We start from the raw sequence: 21,055 nt of genomic DNA, 5'->3' as shown, positions 1-21,055 counted from the left end.
TCTGCTGGCATACACTTGTTTCCAACACACGGTTACTGAAGCCACTTAAATCTATGTTGACGTCAGTGTTGCCAAGCTCTTCCCATTTCCTACATTTTATGCAGACATGCACTCCCTGGTCTCTTGCCACATTTCTAACTATCAAACCAACTACCAAATGCAAACATTTCACACACATGATAGAACCTTGTGGTATGCAGTGTAAAATGTAGTCCTCAAATAGTGGCAGGCTAGGTGACAACTTATTGGCAAAAGGAATTATGGCAGTTGCTGTTATCATAACAAATACAAAAACACTAATAAGATATACTAAAAATATACTCGAATTATAACAGAAACCTTAAAATGTAAAGTATCCATAGCCAGTTACAATCTAACAGACAAATCTCCTTGTCAATTTAGAACAAATACTCCATTACTTTATATTGAAACTTATCTTTTTTTTTTTTTTTTTTTTTCTCTGACACTACATCAGTGCTTCAGCTCTGATTTATGAATCTTAATTTTACAAAATATACAGAAAATAGCTTGTTTTCTTTAGTGATGTACCTGAAGGTCAAATGCCTTCAGGTAAATCACCAAGGCCATTTCTCTACTTTCAAGACTGAGAACACAAGGAGCTGCTGGTCAACATGCATTTACTGTCCAGCTTCAAACTTACTGAACAGATTTCTCTTTCAGTTCATCTGCCTCTCTCCTCTTTGGAACACTGTCTTGCTCTGTTTTCATAAATATTACAACCTTCAGCTGTTCAAGAAACATGTCAGCAGATTCCTTCTTTGTTCTTACCCTCTTTTCCACATATACTGATGTGTTATAGGTTGCAGCCTATAGAGCCTGATTGTTTTCTAGCATATCAAGTGCAGTTGTTGGTATTGATTATCAATTTTAGAATATTTATTGTCAGAATAAGTTTCCACTATATCTTTTTGCCTTTCATATCTGAATGAATGCAATCCCCAATAGTTTTTATTAGTGTTTAGGACATATTTTTAATTTGGTAAATACATTATTATGTGAGAAGTTTTCGGTATTGAGACCACATTGAGTCACTCAATATAAATAAGGAGTTTATTAAAAATAAGTAATTAAAACCCGACAAGTTTATGTGTCAAACTCCTTATTTTTATTATAATGTAGTCTCAATACCGAAAACTTTCCACAGAACTGCTTAACCATAGAAATCTATGTGTACATTAGCTTTTCTTTTTTCAATCACTTGCCAAAAAAACATGGTAACTCAAAATCTTCAGTAGCACAATGTCACCATCCTATTATATGTAAAGCATAGACAAATTTGTGTTGAATACAAAAAAATATAATAATAAATTAGCAGTATATAGGTTTATAAGCATGTATTTAGCATTAGGTTGTAGACTATTTTTGTCACCTGATGTGAGACTGCTTTGATTTTAATTGTCTGAAGTAGCTTGAAAAAATAGTGTGTTTTGTCTGTAGAGTTGGGATTTCTTGATTATTAACCTTTAGTCACTCACAATACTTGGATGGAATTGACATAAAAAAGAAACTGAAATGAAAATAATAAATGGAGAATTTTGAAAAATGGTACTAACTTTTCATTAGCAATTTTAACCTACTCTACTGTTCTGTATACACTACTTTACTGTTCCAGGATTTGATTTATGATTAAAGAAATATTTAAAACTCCATCAAATGACAATGTCAAATGCATCAGCAAACATATTGAATGCAAAAATAAATGAATAAATATTATTTCATTTAATGATTCCTGTACACTGCCCTGAGGATATATGTTAGGAATTTGATGATTCCTGTTTTTAAACATATATTTGAAATGAAAATAATTCTTGTAGATAAGCTTATACGTTGGTTAGATATAACTTCTAATTTTTTTAGGAAATGACGTTTAGATCATTAATTATAAAACCTTTAATTAATGACTATCTTTCTGAAATGTTACATTGCTATCTTCAGGGATTACAAAACAATGATATGTGCATGTAGGCACTCACACTAAGCAAATGAAGCTGAAGAAAGGCAACAAAGGTCATTCCTAGAGTCTTAAACAGTGCCCTTCTAGTGGGCTAAATTGGATTGTCTTGGCTGTTGGGCTGATGATCTTAGAATGTATGCTTCCTGAATTTGGGGCAGTCTCTTGCAACCAAATTTGTTGAGATTTGGAAAGTGTTTCAGAGCTGAGGCAGATTACTTGTTTGGCTGTAGTAGGACAGTTCACAATTGCAAGGGACCTGGTATACTCCAGGTTGGTCTAGAGGAAGTGGCTGGTCTTTGGTGGGGTGAATAAGAGATGCCAATTTCTTATGTGGTTTGTAACGGTTGTGAGATATTTCCTTAGGATTTTTGTTAATTTTTCAGATGTACCCTGAGTATATGGAATGATAATAAATTTAGAGTAATCTTTGCTTTGAAGGAGGGAAGGGGGGTTGTGGTTACCTGGTTTTAATATTTTAAAATATTTGTATTTTAAAATTTAAAAAAAAAAAAAACATTTGTCCACCCACACCAAAGATCAGCCACTTCCCCTAGACTGACCTGGAGTGTACCAGGTCCCTTATCTGTCCTAATTCGGCCAAACTGGCAGGACAGCAAATATCAGGATATCCAAACACAGACTACATCCGGTTCCACCAATACAGCCACTCAGGACTTTCTGACCATGCTTTGGACATCCACCATAGGGTATGCTGGATGAAGGCCACTTTATTACATCGCATCAAGTACAGAGGACTATTCCTTGAATCTGCCTCAGCTCTGAAAACCTTTCCAAATCTCAACAAATTTGGTGCATGAGACTGCCACAAATTTGGGAAGCATACATTCTAGTTTATCTTGTTATTTCTTAAAGATCGTCAACCCAGTTATTAGGAAGCACCGTTCAGGACTCTAGGACCGACTTTTGTTGCCTTTCTTCAGCCTCATTTGCTTAGTGTGAGTGCCTGCATGCACATATCATTGTTTTTTGTGATCCATGAAGATGTCAATATAGCATTGCAGAAATATAGGTAGTTATTAATTAAAGATTTTATAATTAATAATCTAGTTTACTTTGTTATTTCTTAAAAAAATAGAAGCTACAAAATGAAAATAAATTCAGATTTTTTTAAAAAAAATCTATAATTTATTTAATATAACTTTACAGTAGTAACTGAGCGTTTGCCATTAATGATGAATACAATCTTTCAGCTTCTTGTATATTCCTGATGACGGTACTTGAATTTAATTCTGGAAGTGTATAATAATAAACAAATTTTCTATTATCTGCCCCCCCCCCCTCTCCTGAGATAGTTCTGTTGTGTTCAGATATATTGCTTTTTCATTTCAGATATAAATAATGGAAGACATCTTCAGTTGTAAGACCTGCAGTAAGAACTTTAGTGGTCCAGTTCCATATAATTCTCATATTCAGAGTGGCAAACATAAAAGACAATTGGAATTGCAGAAATATCTTTCTAATTCCAAAGAACTGGATCCTAAAAATAGGGCTGAAGGTGAGATGAATTCAGCACAGGTGGAAGAAATGGATCATCTTGTTAACCCCAATATTGATTTCTTTGAAAAGTGTGATACTTGTGGAAAAAAATTTTCTGGACCAGTACCTTATCAACAACATCTTAAAAGTTATTCCCATATTAAACAGGTAAGAATGAAGAAACTCATGGAGGTTCTCACTGTTGAAGATGTCTCAAGTAAAGAGATTGAAGACTATCAACAGTCATCAGAGAACAGCCAAAACAGTGAAAGAATGCCATCTAAGGAAACTGTAGAGAACAGCACATATGAAAATAACTCAGATGAGAGTGAAGACTATCAGCAATCATCAGAAAATAGCCAAAACAGTGCTGAAGGAATGCTATCCCAGGAAGCTGTTGAGAGTAGCACATTTGAAAATAATGCAAATTCTGCATCTCATAATGAGAAACAGAATTTGGACGGACATTGTGATGATATTTCTGATCCAAAGTCTTTGGACTCAGCAGTAGATCAGGGGTTGAAAAGTAAACCCAAAGAAATGGATTATTGCTCCATTCTTGGTATTGGTTTCTTTGCACAATGTGATGTCTGTGCAAAAAAGTTTTCTGGACCAATACCTTATGAACAGCATCTTAAAAGTGATGTCCACATGAAACAGGTAAAAATGAAGAAACTAATGGAAGATCTCACTACTCAAGATATTTCTTCAAAAAAACAGATTGAAGGCTATCAGCAGTCATCATACACTAACATACCAATAGATACAGCATCATCATCTCAGCAACAGGATTTTAAAAGTAACTCTTCAAGCGAAATAAGTAGTTTTTTATCTTGTGATATATGTTATAAAAGTTTTTCTGGTCCTGTACCATATCAACAACATTTAGTATCTAATAATCATAAAAAGAATTTAAGTAAAAAGTCATTGCTTGAAAATTTAAGAACTGAAAAGAATGACCTAAATAAAGATGTATCTCCATTGGATAAAGGTTGCAGTGTAGATACCAGCAACAGAAATGTCCAGAATATTGTACCAGTCATTCAGAATACAACGTCCACTGGTAAAAATGCAACATTTGTGGATAACAGTATTCCAGGCTGTAACTATTGTGGAATACTTTCCTTTGTCAGTATACAGTCAATGCAATCTCATTATGAAAGTGATGACCATTCTGTAAGAAAAACTAAGCAAGAACTACTTCAGAAGTTTACAGGCAACACTTATTACAAGGTACAGAATGACCAGTTAAATTCGATTTCCAGTACTACAACATCTGTTGAAGTAATTTCATTGCCTGATACCTTGGATGATTTGAATTGAAGTGATTGTCACATTCTTTGACTTAATATTTGCTGAATATTTGTAATGCTTTAAAAGTTAGGATTGAAGCTACTATATAATGGAAAAGTAACTATATTTTACCTATCACAGTTAAAAGCCTTTAGGGAATTATACTGGCACCATAAATTACTCTTCTCCACCCAACCACCATAAATCAAAAAAAAAAAAAAAAAAAAAACGAGAGTTGTGCTAGATAACAAATAAGGAAATGATTGCAGATGTTCAAAAAAAAAAAAAAAACATTTTGTATGAGGGTGTTCTGAAAAGTTCTCAGCTTCGACCATAGATGGCAACGCTATTGGCAAGATTTTTTTTTCTAAGTTGGTACATCTGTCTGAAGCAAAAGTTGTATGTATCTCTTGAAATGGATAAAATTGAGTATCGTGCAGTTATAAAATTCTTTGTAAAAAAAGATTTAATGTCAAAAGAAATTCATTTGAAATTCATAAAAGTTTGTGGGCACTTCTTCATTTTCAACAATTAAGAAATGGGCTGCCGAGTTTAAACGTGGCAGTACCAGCCTTGAAGATGATCCATGTGAAGGATGTCCAAGTGTAACAACACCAGAAATCATTGATCAAGTGCACGATACGGTATTGGATGACTGGTGAGTCAAAGTGCATGAAATTGCTGAGACTATAGACATTTCAGAAGAATGTGTAGGTTGTATTTTGCATGAAGAATTGCAAATGAAAAAAGCTTTGCGCAAGATGGGTGCCACGCTTGCTCACAGCAGATCAAAAATGCACTCGCATGAAAATCTCTGAACAGTGCTTGGAGTGTTTTAACAAGAATAAAACTGATCTTGTGCGTTGATTTATTACTATGGATGAGACTTGGATTCACCATTACACCACCAGAATCCAAACAGCAATCAAAACACCGATGCCATGACCTTTCCATCAGCAGGAAAGGTCATGGCATCGGTGTTTTAGGATGCTAAAGGCATTTTGTTTATTAATTATCTTGAAAATGGTAAAACAATAACCGGAGAATATTATTCCAATCTTTTAACCAGACTAGACGAAAAATTTTGTAAGAAAAGACCTGGTTTGCAGAAGAAAATAAAATAATCATCTTTCATCAGGACAATGCACCTGCCCACAAAAGTGTTTTGGCAATGGGAAAATTAAGGGATGTGCACTATGAATAGTTGGAACATCCACCTTATTCCTCAGATTTGGCTCCCTCTGACTTCTATCTCTTCCCAAAACAAACTCTTCCTCACTGGTCAGCGTTTTTCTTTGAATCAAGAGGTGATTGCAGCTGTAGAGAGGTATTTTGCAGATCTTACTGAGAACCACTACAGGGACAGGATAATGGTGCTGGAGAATTGCTGGAATAAATGTATTATTCTTAGGGGAGATTGTTGAAAAATTAAAATAATTTTGAAATTATAAATTCGTTTTTTCATTTGTTAGGATGAGAACTTTTCAGACTACCCTCCTTATTGCATTCTTATGGAGTCATCACAGCTGAATCCAGTGTTTTGCTGGCTTGGTTGGACAAGTGATTAGTGTATCTCTCTAACCAACAAGCTATGGGTTTGATTCCTGCCATGGACATGTATGTTTGTGATTGTCTTTAGGTGGGAGATGTATTTCATTGCCCAGTGTGAGTTCACTGCCCCACATGTTGGAGGCGTAAAGTGGTTTGAAAAGCTTCATCTTTGATCTCTACAGCAGGGTTTCCAGACTATATAAAAAATTAATTAAAAATATAAAAATAATAGAAAAAATTGATAAAATAGAAAAAAAAATCATTAGCCTAAAAAAATTCTTTTACATAATTTTTCTCAAAATGCTCCACTTAATATTGACAAAAGAAAAAAAAATCATTTCAAAATTGCCATTAATAAAACAGATTATAAACAGAGGGCAGGGAGATTTTTTTCCCCTAAGAAGTCTTGAAGCAGTATTTTAACAAAGAAAGGTACAAATGGTACAACTGCTACTACTACACCACAATAACAATACAACACTTGTAATACTTTATAGAAGGTAAAGTGCAATATTATATTAATCATAGTTTAATTTTTGATTTATGTTTTGTTCTTTTATGTGAGAACTATCATGATTCTAAGAACAGTTTTATAAAAATTACAGCATGTCACAAAGTATAAAGTGTTTTTATTAAAATTTCACATATTTTTGATTTAAATATGCTTGACAACACATAATTTTGTCTGGGATGACTGTTTTGTCCAGTTCAAACCAAAATGGAAACAGCTTGAAAAATTTTAATAGAAATCCTAATTACCATATTTCATTAAATTCTAAGTAGTTGAGGAATTATTAATATAATTTTAAAACCTTTTGCTAATAAACATGTGCTGATTGAAATTGTAGAAGGTGGACATCTTCTTGTGTTTGTCCTAAATCACAAAATTTATTAAATTGCATCCAGCCAGAGTGGAATTATTGAACTGTATAATTACCTTTGTGGCTTTGCAAATAATCTAATGGAAAGAAAAACTGGAATGGCTTCACAATGCAAGAGTTCCACATACCAAATATGAATAAAATCTAATCAGAGTAATGGAATAACTTGTGTACAGATGGGTAGACAAAACGATTCTTACAGATGCATACAAAATATGTAATGTTTTACAAAATGCATCTAAAAATGTTTGTTGCAGTATCAACAATCAAATTATCAATTTATGAAATTCATAAAACTTATTATTATTATTCAGGCCTCCATGGAGTCAAAAGACTCATCGAGGGAGGTCCCTCCTAGGAAACACAAAGTCTATCATAAAACTCCTTAAATGCATTGACCGTTCTCGCTCTCATCACTCCATCAGGCAATGCATTCCATGGTTCAACCATCCTCCATGCAAAGAAACCACCCCAACCTCTTTCTCACAGTTTCCTTTTGTAACTTCCAGGGAAGGCCCCTTGTCATGACTCCTTCCCACTGTTCAGCCAAGCAAAAGACCTCCCCAGTGTCAACCCTGTAACCACCTTCAACAGTTTAAAAGCCTCAATTATATCATCTCTCCTTCTATCCACCAAACTCTGCAGTCCACACTCCCTCAGCCGATCCTCATAACTAACATTGTACAGTCCCGACACTATCTTTGTTATCCGCCTTTGTACCCTTTCCACAGTTAATTTATTCCCTTCAAATCCCGGGGACCAGATCTGAGAACAATAGTCTAAGTGTGGTCTGATCAGAGTATTATACAACGGAATGATAATCATTTTATCTCTGTAGGTCGGTGTCCTTCTCATTATTGCAGCAATCCTCTGTGTTACCTTCACTACCTTTGCAATATGTCCTCTAAATTTCAGGTTTCTATCAATCATCAAACCCAGATCTTGTCTCTCCTGCTTCCTCCAGTTTAACTCCTCCCAGAGAGTATGCAGCATCCCATCAATGTGACCCAAACCTCAAGACCTTACATTTTGCTGTATTAAACTGACACCCCCATTCATTTGCCCATCTATCTAGCTTATTCAGATCCTCTTGCAGGGCTACCATATCTGCACTATTACTAATAACCCTTCCCAGCTTTGCATTATCTGCAAACAACCAAATATCCCCTTGCAATCCATAGACAATGTCATTGATATAAAGGTTAAATAATATAGGTCCCAGTACTGAGCCCTGTGGAACCCCACTTGTAACCTTCTGCCTCTTTGATACTGCTCCGCCATACACAACTCTCTGATACCTATCAGACAGCCAATCCTGAATCCAGTTGACCAATCTGACATCATGTGGCACCCTGTCAAATGCCTTTGCTAAGTCTAGGAAAATGGCAGTATATGCCTTTCCCTCATCTAATGCTCTTGTAACTTTATCATAAAAGGCTAGCATATTGCTAAAACAAGAGCACCCCTTCACAAATCCATGTTGACTCTCACTGATAACATTACCCTCATCTTCCCAATGCTATATGGTCCCTCACTACTTTCTCCAAGATCTTACTAGCTACTGATGACACACAAACTGGCCTATACTTAGACACTTCCAGTCTGCTACCGCCCTTATGTAATGGCACTATCTTACCTTCCATTCCATGGGCACCTTCCCTGCAGCCAGACTTTCATTGAAAAGCCAGGTCAAGGGCACTGTCAGTTCCCCAGCACATTCTCTCAAAACTCGGGGTGAAATACCATCCAGTCTCACAGCTTTACTAACATCCAGAGTACTCAATATGTGGAACACACTCTCCTCCTGCACCTCTAAACCTTGAACCTGCTCTATCCCTCTAGTATTCAAATTGACTCTTCTAGGATGAAATACTCCAATAAAGTGTTCATTGAATAATTCCACTATGTCCTCTGCATCAGTTACTCTATTCTCATTTTTATCCCACAATGTCATTCTTGCAGTCATTTCTCCTCCTACTGGCCACATAGCTAAAAAATTCCCTAGGATTTTCCTTGGATCTAAGGGCCAGTCTTTTCTTATATTCCAATTTCGCCTTCCTTACCATACTAGTCACTCTTCTGGCCTTTGTCTTATATTCTTCATGCATCTTCTCTTCACCCATCTTCTTATATCTCTTCCACAGCCTCTTTTTTTGCATGTAGCCCCTGTTCAATATTGTTTGTCATCCACTTTACTCCAAATTATGTCCTCTTCTTCACTCGTGGAATACAGCTTACCATTGAATTATTATTACAGCTTACCATTGTTGCTAACAAATATTCCTTCACAATTTCCCAAGCACTAATGATATCCCAGCCTTCCAATTCCTCCCTCCACGAAACTTCCCCAAGTTGACGTCTACGACTATTATAATCACCTGCTTTATAATTCCACATACGTTCCCGTCTCTTTGATACTCCTGCATGTCTATTCATTTTCCAAGTCAGAACCATATGGTCACTCTCTCTCCAACTCGTGGGAGAGATGTCATCTCAGTTATTATTAGCTCTTCCGATGCTATAACCAAATCCAAAACTCTTGAACCTCTTGTACCCTCTGTTGCCTAAGACATTTGTCCCTCAAGAATTCTAGAAATTCCATTCCCTTATTGCTACATGCATCTTCCTTTCCCCAATCTATACTGCTGTAGTTAAAATCTCCCATAACAATCGTTCTTCTTGCACTTGCCATGCTCAACTGTCCAAACATCTCCTGGTCCCCACCCTCTGTGCTCCTTGGTCTGTAGCAACACCCCACTAAATGTCTTGCCCACCTCCACCTCACACCATATGCTTTCAAAATCATTAGTGTCACAGCCTTCCAAAGCCTCCACTGTTTCCATTCCTATCCAAATATTGATTTAAACTTCATGGAGGTAAATGAAGTATTGCAATTCAGATTAGTTTATCAACTTTATAGAAACCTAAATAATTAGGTTTCTACAAAACTGATGAGTCCTAGGATCCATCATGAGAGGTCTGCCTATTTTTCCTCTTTGCAACTTCAAGAAGAAAAGGAAGAATGGCCTCTCATTATTCTGCCATATGAAAAATCTCCTCAGCATCATTCTGCTAAATATCTCTCAACAGCTTAAATTGCTCAGTCATATCCCGTCATCTTTTATCAGCCAAACTCTGCAGCTTACTTGCTCCAGTCTGCCCTCGTAATTAACATTGTACAGTCCTGATATGATAAGACCTCCAAAGAACTGTTATTGATAACCCTCATCATAATTAAGCAGCCACTGACTTTCACAAACACTGAAGTAAAGATCGTCACTTACCGAACACAAAATAAACTATTTCACGTTGAAAAATCAATCTTATCTAAATTCAATGCTAGCCGCAAAATCCACTCCACAAACTCAGAAGTAATATCAAGGAGGAATGCAGAAGTCATATTTCCATAGTGGCCAAAAGGTGTCACACCTTATTACTAAAATACTCTGGGTTAGAGATAGATGTTGAAAGTTTTTTTTCACTTGTTTATACTATAAATTAAAGATGCCAAAAAAATTATATTCTTGCTTTCATCCTTTTTATCCAATTGTAAGCAAACAAAGTTTGTGCGTGACGTCACTTCACGACTGGGCTACTATTACATAGAGGCTAATGACTTCGCATCAATTGCCTTAGCATCCTATAATAAAATGCATGTAATAGTAGTCCAGTCGTGAAGTGACTTCACACGCAAACTTTGCTTGCTTACACTTGGATAAAAGATGAAACCAAGAATATAATGTCTTGGATCTTTAATTTACAGATCTGGTCAGTTGGAGTTCTGGGACAAGAAAGTGGTGAAGAAGATCAAGAGACAAGTGATAAAGATTGAACATGTCTGTGGGTTATAAAGGCTAGATATAAACGAAAAAGTGTGGATATGATAGATCATAAGTTATCAAAGAGGTTTATGGGATTGACACAAAAGTTTTTTTTTCAGTAAATGTCAGGATCACCCCTGAAAATTGTGTAACAGCATGGTTAGCAGTGGCATGAAGACTTGATTTTTTTTTTTTTGCTTTGGAGGGTAGTTAAAAGAATGATAATGGTTTGATGGTATTGATTGGAGAAAATGGTATAAAGACAACTGCTGCATAGGATATAGTTGAGATATTTAATGAGCAGTTCATAAAAGGTCTTTCATCCTTGTGAATGTAAGTGAGCAAGAGATATATGGGGAATTGAGCAAACTAGATGTTAACAAGGCTGTAGGACTTGATGATATATCACCATATATTTTGAAGGAATGTGCCAGGGAGCTGGCTTCTGCCTTGACATATTTTTTTAATATTTTACTTTATTATTATTTTTTTTAATATTGCACTGGATTGAGTTCCAAAGGAGTGGAAGGAGGGCAAGACTGTGCCATTTCATGAATTATAGACTAATCCCTGAAATGAAATTTCAGAGATTAGTCTATAATTTGATTCTTAACAGAAGTCAATAATCAAATTATAAACTAATCTCTGTCAGGTGTTGTGGTTAAAGTGTTGGAAAGGCTGGTGTGAATCAGGGTCCACAATTGGGTTGATAACAACAGTATTATTATCTTTGATGGACAGCATGGATTTGCTAAATGGAAGTCATATTGTAGTAATATACTTACTTATTACAATAAGGTGACAGCAGCATTTTCGAAATGGAGATGGATACAAAGCAGTATACAACTTATCATGCAGTAATTTAACAAAGGCTTTTGTTAAATTACTGCACGATAAGTTGATAGTCAAACTAGAGCCTATGGGGATTGGATATTAGATAAGTGGATTGGAGATTGGCTGTCTGATAGGTATCAACAAGTTGTGTATGGGGGAGCAATAGCCCAGAAGAGGAAAGTCACTAGGATTTTCTTCAGGGGTCTGTATTATGGCCATTGCTATTTAATGTGTATGTTAATGATACTGGGGAAGATTTGAATGGAATGTATACAGTTGTTTGCAGATGATGCAAAGTTGGAACAAACCATGAGGAGTAGAGCAGATGTGGCCTTACAAGAAGACTTGAATAGATTGAGTGAATGAGCATAGGAGTGGGGATGAGAGTTCAATGTTGCAAAATGTAAGGTTTTAAAATTTGGAAAAAGGGGAATTTACTCTTTGTGGGGATATATTGTTGGAGGTGTGATTGTGAATAAGGATCTAAAATTTAGAGGATATAATGCAGAAATTGTGAGCACAAGACAATGAATTCTGGCAGTAATGTGGAGGACACTGACTTGTAGAAGTAAGGAGATTGTTTCCATTCTATAAGGCTCTGATTAGGCCACATATGGACTACTGTGCACAGATTTGGTCACCTGGTTTTCAAATGGATGAGATGCTGGAGAGGTTCCAGAGGCAATTGACCAAAATAATTGCTGATCTCTGGAATGTTGAATTGAATATGAAGAAAGGTTGAGATGATGCAGTTTGCAGAATCTAATGGATAGCAGGAAGACCAGTGATATGATAAAGACATAAGTTGGTAAGAGGTTGTTATAGGATTAACGTTGAAAAGGTGTTGACGAGGAATAAAATGGTGGGAGATTTGGGAAGAAGGGGGGGGGGGGTCATCCCTGGAAGCTGTATAAGGAGGGTGTGCAAGGGAGTGAGAAACAAGTATTTTGCATAGAGTTGTGAATGATTGGAATGCACTGCCTGAGAGTGTGGTGTCTGCAGAGGATTTGAATGTGTTTAAGGCACGCTATAATGAGATATGTGTATGGCAAATGGGGGTCTTGTAAATGAGTCTGTGACTCTATAATAATAATAATTATAATCACAGTATAGATGTATAAAACTTTAGAATATTCTTAATAAAAATGAGTAATTCTTATTGGACCACAACAATTTCCTTAGTTAAACATGAAAATGTTTGTATAGAAGTCTTCTGCTTCATAAAACATTGACAGAGTTTGCCTTTTATGTATGTGCATTATTTAGATTTTTTTAAAAATATTTTATTTTATGTTGCTGCCACCTGCGAATGGTTATTTGCAAACTTATAGTACATTCTGTACTGTGTACTAAGTGTTTTTTTTTCTATTTTTATCAATTTTATATATTTTTTTGTATTTTTAATTTATTTTTTTACATGATCCAGAAACCCTGCTCTCTGACTAAACCTGAAACTTTTAAGTCACTTCACACTGGGTAATGAAATTCATCTCCCACCTAAACACAAGCACAAACATCCATGTCCACAGCAGGATTTAAACCCATAGCTTGTTGGTTGAAAAGCAGATATGCCTAACCACTTGACCAATTAGGCCAGCAAATGTGTTAGAAAGTTTTTATTTTTTTTTTGGTGATTCATAACTTGTTGCAAAACAATTTGTTAAATTAGCATTTGAATCATTGCTTAAACAAGCTGGTATGTTATGTATAATTGTGATAATATTGTATGGTTGCAAATAAACTATTTACTTTGATCATGCTTCATTTTCTTTATATGTTTGCTAATTTTTTAGAGGGACACTCTGTGTAGCTAACTTCTAATGATTGAGATAATAGATAATTATTAGTTTTTCTCAAGACTCATTTCAAATTATTTAGTATATTATAAAGTAAATGTGTGTTTTAATGATTTTAATTTTTTTTTTTAAATTGTCAAAACAGCAAAATTGTTCCATTAATTTAAAGAGAAAAGACCCTGAATGGAAAATACACACTGGAGGACCATCACAATATTTTTCTTTTAAAATAATCTCCCAAACACATACATGTAAGAGAATACCAAACCTGTAGCACATCAGTGATGCATGTGTTAAGAAATTGAACCTACTGACACTCTTTAAAGAGCTGGCAACTGTAATCCTTGACAAACATAGTGTAAGAAACAATATCCCAGAGTACAGATGTAAATAGAGGATAAGAAGTTGGTTTATATTATGAGAGTACTTATTTGTGCAACAGTTCAGAAATATTTTGACTATTGGCCTGCTGCATGTTGTAAAAATCCATGCTTAGTATTCATGTTTTGCATCATAAACTTTCCCACGAATTCTTTCAAACAAGTAATTATTCTTATAATGATGCATTTAAAAGGAGTTTGTAAAAAAAAAAAAAAAGTTTATAAGTTTGTCATGAAAATTTATAAATTTATTTCAGATCACATTAAAAGTTTAAGTTATGATTATTGTATTATTACCGCTCTTGTAATTACATTGTTTCAAAAAAAAAAAAAAAAAAAAAGCACAGCAAAATGATTTAATCTGCCTTACCTAACATGCATATCTTATGAGAAACACTACCAAATCCAATAAGTGATGGCAAGGACTAATAAGGAATTTTTTTTTTTTTTTTGCAAGTATTAAAAATAAAAGCACAAGTGATGCAATACCAAACCTCAGCATAATATTCAAAAGTGAACTACACTGATTCATAGGTTCTGAAAATGCATTTGATACTGTTTCTCATGATATACTTATAGGAATCTTAGAAAACAGTGGTTTGAACTTGAAAGATTTAAGGACAATTAAAAACATACTGGAATCATCAGTTAATTGTGAAAGTTTGTAAAAATACTTTTGCAAAAAAAATTAGTTCTTTTTTTTTATTATTTTTTAAATTAAATAACTAACGCTGAAAATTTCAGTAAAATTGTTACTTATGGTACCTAGAGTGCAGAATCCAAGTTTTTCTTTGTCCACCTGATTTTTTCAGTCCAAAATAAAGCTTCAGATGTATAAATCATCCAAAATATAATAAATTTAGTTTAATCCTTTATCCAAGTGTAAGCAAACAAAGTTTGCACCTGAAAATATCTTCAGGACTGAGGTAAGGTAGTGGTGCAACTCCGAGCAAAGGTGGACCAAGCTCTCATCACTCCTTGTCTCAGTATCTCCCATAATGCAAAACACATCTCCTTGCAGACATGTATACTGCTATGCATTAAGGGAAGGGCCACTACCCAGACCGGTTTCAACCTTTTATTGAGGTGTATTTATGTAAAGACCTCTCTAAAAATTAGACGATCCCGAAAGATTGCATTACTCAGCTTTGTTCCACTCAGTGACAGGAACAACTCGCCCTGTCACCAAGAAGAACTTCTCAGCGCTGGCTCTACCCAGTGGCAGGCTCACCCCATCGCCAGACAAAGCCATAATCTCAGCAGTGGCTCTACTCAGAGACACCTCAAGCAGAGTCGCTCATATATATATATACATATCCAGCATGGGAGGCAGACCCAAACGTGGAGATACTAAGGCAGAAGCAATAAGAGAGGTCATATTTACCTATAGGAGTTGCCAACAGGTGTACCACCTTACTATTGAATTACTCTGGATTTAGAGAAAGATGTTGGAAGTTTAGTTTTCACTTGGTTAGACTATAATAAATATTTAGTTTAATCCTTTATTCAAGTGTAAGCAAACAAAGTTTGCGCCTGAAAATATCTTCAGGACTGAGGTAAATTAGTGCAACTCCGAGCAAAGGTGGAGCAAGCTCTAATCACTCCTTGTCTCAGTATCTCCCATAATGCAAAGCACATATCTTCCAACATCTTTCTCTAAATCCAGAGTAATTCAATAATAAAGTGGTACACCTTTTGGGAACTCCTATAGGTAAATATGACCTCTCCTATTGCGATTGCCTTAATATCTCCACGTTTGGGTCTGTCTCCCACTGACGAGACCTCAATAAAGGTTGAAACTGGTCTGGGTAGTGGCCCTTCCCTTAATGCATAGTAGTATACCTGCAAGGAGATGTGCTTTGTATTATGGGAGATACTGAGATAAGTAGTGATGAGAGCTTGGTCTATCTTTGCTCGGAGTTTCCTGGTGTTTCACTACCTTACCTCAGTCCTGAAGATATTTTCAGACGCAAACTTTGTTTGTTTACACTTGGATAAAGGATTAAACTAAATTTATTATTATTATTATTTTTTTTATTATCCCATGGTATTATTACACCAGATCATAGAGGTCAAGTTCATGTATTTTATACAGCACCTTTTCTGGGTTGTTATAGAGTTCACATTTGGAAATATTCATACAGTTTAGCAAATGCATTGGTGATGCTTCCTTGATGTTACAGATTTTGCAGGTGGGGAAGGCTTTTATGCCATTGCTAAACTTGATTGGTCTTGTGTAGCCGGTCTTGAGGCGAGAGAGCATGGTAGTGGCATTGCGATTAAACTTGGAGTTGATGGTAGCTCCTGGATTTTTTGCTGAGTACCAGTTGTGAGTCATGTCCCAAAGAATTGTTCTTTTTATGTTTTCTTTTTGGGTGGTTTTAAAAAGATCGAAATCTGTGGTATCACTTGATGTTGTGGCCATTTTTGCTACTTCATCTGCAGTTTTGTTTCCCTTTAATCCCACATAGGATGGAATCCATTGGAAGATTATTTTGGAATCCTTATGTAGTTTGTTTATGTATTTTGCTATGTCTCTAAGTATTTCTTGATGGCTAGTTTAGCAGTTCTTAATAGCTTGAAGGGCTGCTAAGGAATCGGTGAAAAATATAAACTCCTTCGGGTTTTGTTTGTCCAAATATTGCAGTGCTGTGTTAATGGCTATTAATTCTGCATGGTATGCGTTGCATCCAATACTGTTAGTTATTTTTAGTTCTATATTATGAGAGCCATAGATGAGTATGCCACTCCCAGAATTGCCATTTGGATTTTTGGAGCTATCTCTGTAGATCTTTATTGAGTCAGGTCCATATTTCATTATTTTTGAAAGGGCTAATGATCTCAAGATTTCAGGGTTTTCTAGGCTTTTTTTCTCATGTTTCCCTATTTCAGAGTTGATAACTATATTTTTCCTGTCTTGATTTGGAGGAAATGCTGGGTAGTCGGCTATTTTATTTGGACAACCCAAGGGAATTTTATTTTCTATGATTTCATTCATTGTTGATTTTTTCTTTATTCTGTTTGTTGGCTTCCAGTTTTTAAAAAGTTCACTTGTTCTATGATGTGCAAGGTTAGCTCTTTTTTCTATAAATTTGGTAAGATTTTCTTGCCACCTAATTTTTAAAGGAACAAGGTTGGATTCGAATTCTGCTATTTTTCCAGGAGTTGTATTCCTTAGTCCACATATGATTTTAGCTCCCTTTTTCTGAATTTTTATAAACTTGTCTAAACTGGTTTGTGATGTTTGCATCCAGATAGGCGAAGCATATTCCATTATGGGATGGATAATAGAGGTATATGTGACTTTTAAGGTTTTAGCATTGGCTCCCCACTCTTTACCTGAGATACTTTTCATAATATTTAGTCTTCTTTTTGCTCTGACTGTAACATTGTTGATATGTTTATTGAAGCTTAGCGATGGATCCAGAATAACTCCAAGGTATTTTGGGGTTTTCATTAAATGTAATTAGTTGACTGTTTAGCTTAATCTTTGGTCTCCACTTTCTGAGGTGGTTATTAATAGTAAAAACACAAATTTCTGATTTAGTAGAGTTAATTTTGGTTTTCACAGTATGTAGCTAAACTTTCAATGGCTTTGTTTAAGTGACCTGCTGTTTCTAGGTTGTTGGGAGCTGAGAATAGGACCAAATCATCAGCAAACAGAGCTATCTTTGTTTCTTTATTTATATTTTTATCTAAGTCATTTAAGTAGATGGGAAAAAAGGCGTGGGCTCAAAATGCTACCTTGAGGGAGTCCCTGTCTTATTTTCACTTTCTTGGAAAAGGTATTATTTATTTTAACTCGAATTGTTCTATTTCTTAGAAAGTCATAGATCCAGTTAAGAACTTTCCCTTCTATTCCAATATGACAAAGTTTGGAAAAAGAGTTTCTGCCTCCACATCTTGTCAAAGGCATTGCTAAAATCTATAAAAGCTGCAATGGTCGATTTGGTAGGTTTGGTCTGGAAGTTATTTTGAATTGTCTGGGTTAAGTAGAAAAGTTGACCAGTTGTTGAGTGATTTCTTCTAAAGGCAGCCTGGAAATGTGATAGTATACTATTTTTGTTTAGATAGTAATTCAAATGTTGGAGTATCATTTTTTTCCATTAATTTGCCTGGAATTGAAGTCACTGAAATTGGTCTATAACTTCCTGGTTGGTCTTGTGGTTTGTTAGGCTTTAAGATTGGTATGATTGTGGCTGTCTTTCGGAAATTTTCCTTGTTTTAGGCTATTGTTGTACAGGCGAAGTAGCCAATCTAGGGCTAGGGAAGGAAGATGTTTGACCATAATTCCTTGTATGTTATCTGGTCCACATGATTTATTTATATCTAGTCTCTCCAAGGCATCTCCCAATTCAGAGATTGTAAATGGATCCCAGAAAAGTTTGTTTTGATATTTTGGGGAGTTTACAGCATTTTTCTGCTGTTGAGCCTGTTTTGATATTTGATGGTCTTTCCTAGATTCATCTCTAGTTTGCTTATATTTTGAAAATGAAAGGCCAAGGTATTTACGATCTCCCTATCTCCAATTTTGATATTTCCATCTGGATCTTTTAGCGTGTTAGTCTCACTTGCCTTTGGTAGGTCTCTTTGTAAATTAGCAGTCAGTTTCCAAATTTATTAGTCTAACCAAGTGAAAAATAAACTTCCATCATCCACAATAGATGTTAAGAATAATAAGAACATGATTTAATGAGACACACTACAAACAAATCTTCAAAATCTTTATTTGTAAGTTTCTAGTGGCCAACAACCATTTCACGGGTAACTCCATTTAAATGCACAACACAATAAATGGCAGAGTTAATTGCACGCACACATTCATTCACACTTTTATGAGAATTTAAACTCCTCTCAATAAATACATACTACAGAATATATCCTACATATTTTACAATTTATCCATTGTCTTAGCAATATTTAGATACATATTTCACAATGGAAATACTTTAAAGTAGTATAATATATCTGTTTGGCAAATGTTACACTCCTCATATTTCTTTAGTTTTGTATCGTGTACATCATACAGTCCTTTTTTCCTAGTCTCTTATTTAGTTTCCTTTTTCTTTCTTTCCATGAACATATGAAACACTAAAGAAAGAATTATTAGAATCTTTCCTTTTTTTAGTAGTAGGAAACATTACTGGACTGAATGATTTTTAATTAACAATGGATTTAATTAAAAACAAATTATGTAGATAGTTGGATATAATTATAAAACATTGATTTTTAGAACTGGGCAATAGATTTATTTCAGATACACTTTTTGAAATATATAAAAAAAAAAAAAACCTTCCTTTTTCTTTTTTTTTTAAATAGATAAAAGATATTACTTTCTTACACATTGGAGATAACTTTTTTTTTTTTAACTAGAGACAAAATAGTTTTTGATTGTACAATAAAAATGATCTAAAATAACTATCAGTGAAATTTGGTGGAGTTTTGAAATTTGCACAACCGTTCCCATTTAAAATTTCTGGCAAATAACCTTACTATTTGCCTTGTATTGTAGTTCCCCCCCCCCTTTATTGCAGTATAGCAATAAAATTACTCTTGGAACATCTGAACAATTTCAACATTCATAAACTGAATGACATGTTTCCTATTCAATTATCTGCAGACCCTTTATTTAAAAAAAATAATAATAATAAATTGATTAATGGGGAGAACAAAAAATATTCTGGATTCTACTAAAAACTATGACATGGCAAAATATGGTTTATTATTGTGAATTTTTTCATCATGATATCATCTAAAACTGTTTAAACATTATCCAAAAAAAAAAAAAAAAAATCTCATTTTAACTGATTAGATATGCTATAACTACAACAATTAACTAACAAATTTAATATTTTGAGCTGAATGCAATACAATCTTTTCTAATTAAAGAATATGTGATAGTCTTGATTACATAAGAGAAACTTAGGTAAATCATAAAACTCAAAGGAATCACTTTTATGACTAAAAATGACTTGAAACAAATCAAGTAATAATTTCTTTTATACCCTTATATATCTTAAATAGGCTTTTACATGTATAAAACCTGTGAGGGACATGATCACAAAACTTGAATTGTGCAAGTTATATTATTATAAAAAAACACAACTTTTTCATGGTTAGTAAATCCAGTACTAGATGAAGATCAAAAATTAAAACAATACTGAGGCCTTATCTAATAACAGAATTGAATATGATAAAAGCTACTTTTGAGTGGAGTAATTACTCACAGGTTGAAAACCATTAGTTTAATGTAATTACAACATATAAAAAAGTGTGTTGCTAATAATGTGTTCATAATGCTGGATATATACATAAGACAGTATTCAAATAATATAGAATACTCAATAATAGTATTCAAAAATATGAAAAAAAAAAAAAAGAATATTTTGAAAATTCAGTCACTGGATTTTATTGCCATGCCATGACAGTAAACTCTCATTCTTTTTAGAATGTTGAGGTAACTAGCTCTGGAAACCACCACACTAGATTAAAGGTATTTGTCTCAGTAAGGAAATACTGGGAGTAGACATATTACTTACAATTATAATAATGGAATTAAAGAATATTTTATGTGAGTTAATTCTGTTATTATAACTGTAAGTTGTCTGAGTAAACTAAGGTATTTTATCTTTCTATGTTATTATTAGTAGCATTTTTATCACTTTAATGTACTGTACTAGCATAACTATTCGGATCTGTTATTATCATCGGACTTCCGTGGAAACCAGAAAAGGGGAAGCATTTCTCAAAGGAAACAGTATTGAGATAAACTTAACAAATCAAATAATTTTTCTCTGTCTCTCTCTCTCTCTCTGTCTCTATATATATATATATAAACTGTGCACTAAATTAAGTAGCACAGTAAAAGTCAAATAATGAGTACTACCTATAATAAGTCTATTATTACATTTTATTTATCTATGCATAGTTGTTAAATTGTTAAATATAGAAATATTTTCCCATTGTGACAGAGTTCTACTATTTTATTTTTTGCAAAATGAGTGATCGTGTTCCATAATTGCATAGA

The 21,055-nt window shown here is 34.3% G+C and overlaps 1 protein-coding gene across 1 annotated transcript in view; it reads left to right on the top strand.

Annotated features, from left to right (window-relative positions):
• Positions 1-13,606, top strand: part of LOC150098485 (uncharacterized) — a 43,800-nt gene extending 30,194 nt beyond the window's left edge. The window contains exon 2 of the mRNA XM_090405859.1: positions 3,326-13,606. Within this exon, the coding sequence (XP_090261985.1) occupies positions 3,335-4,795 (1,461 nt within the window). The 5' untranslated portion in view covers positions 3,326-3,334 and the 3' untranslated portion in view covers positions 4,796-13,606. The remainder of the gene's footprint in view (positions 1-3,325) is intronic.
• Positions 13,607-21,055: the final 7,449 nt, after the last annotated feature.

The sequence above is a fragment of the Typopeltis vanoorti genome, chromosome 15 (assembly GCF_054136105.1).
Source record: "Typopeltis vanoorti isolate ZY-2024b chromosome 15, IOZ_Tvanoo_1.0, whole genome shotgun sequence".
NCBI lineage: Eukaryota > Metazoa > Arthropoda > Arachnida > Uropygi > Thelyphonidae > Typopeltis > Typopeltis vanoorti.
This window is presented reverse-complemented; position numbering and strand designations above follow the sequence as displayed.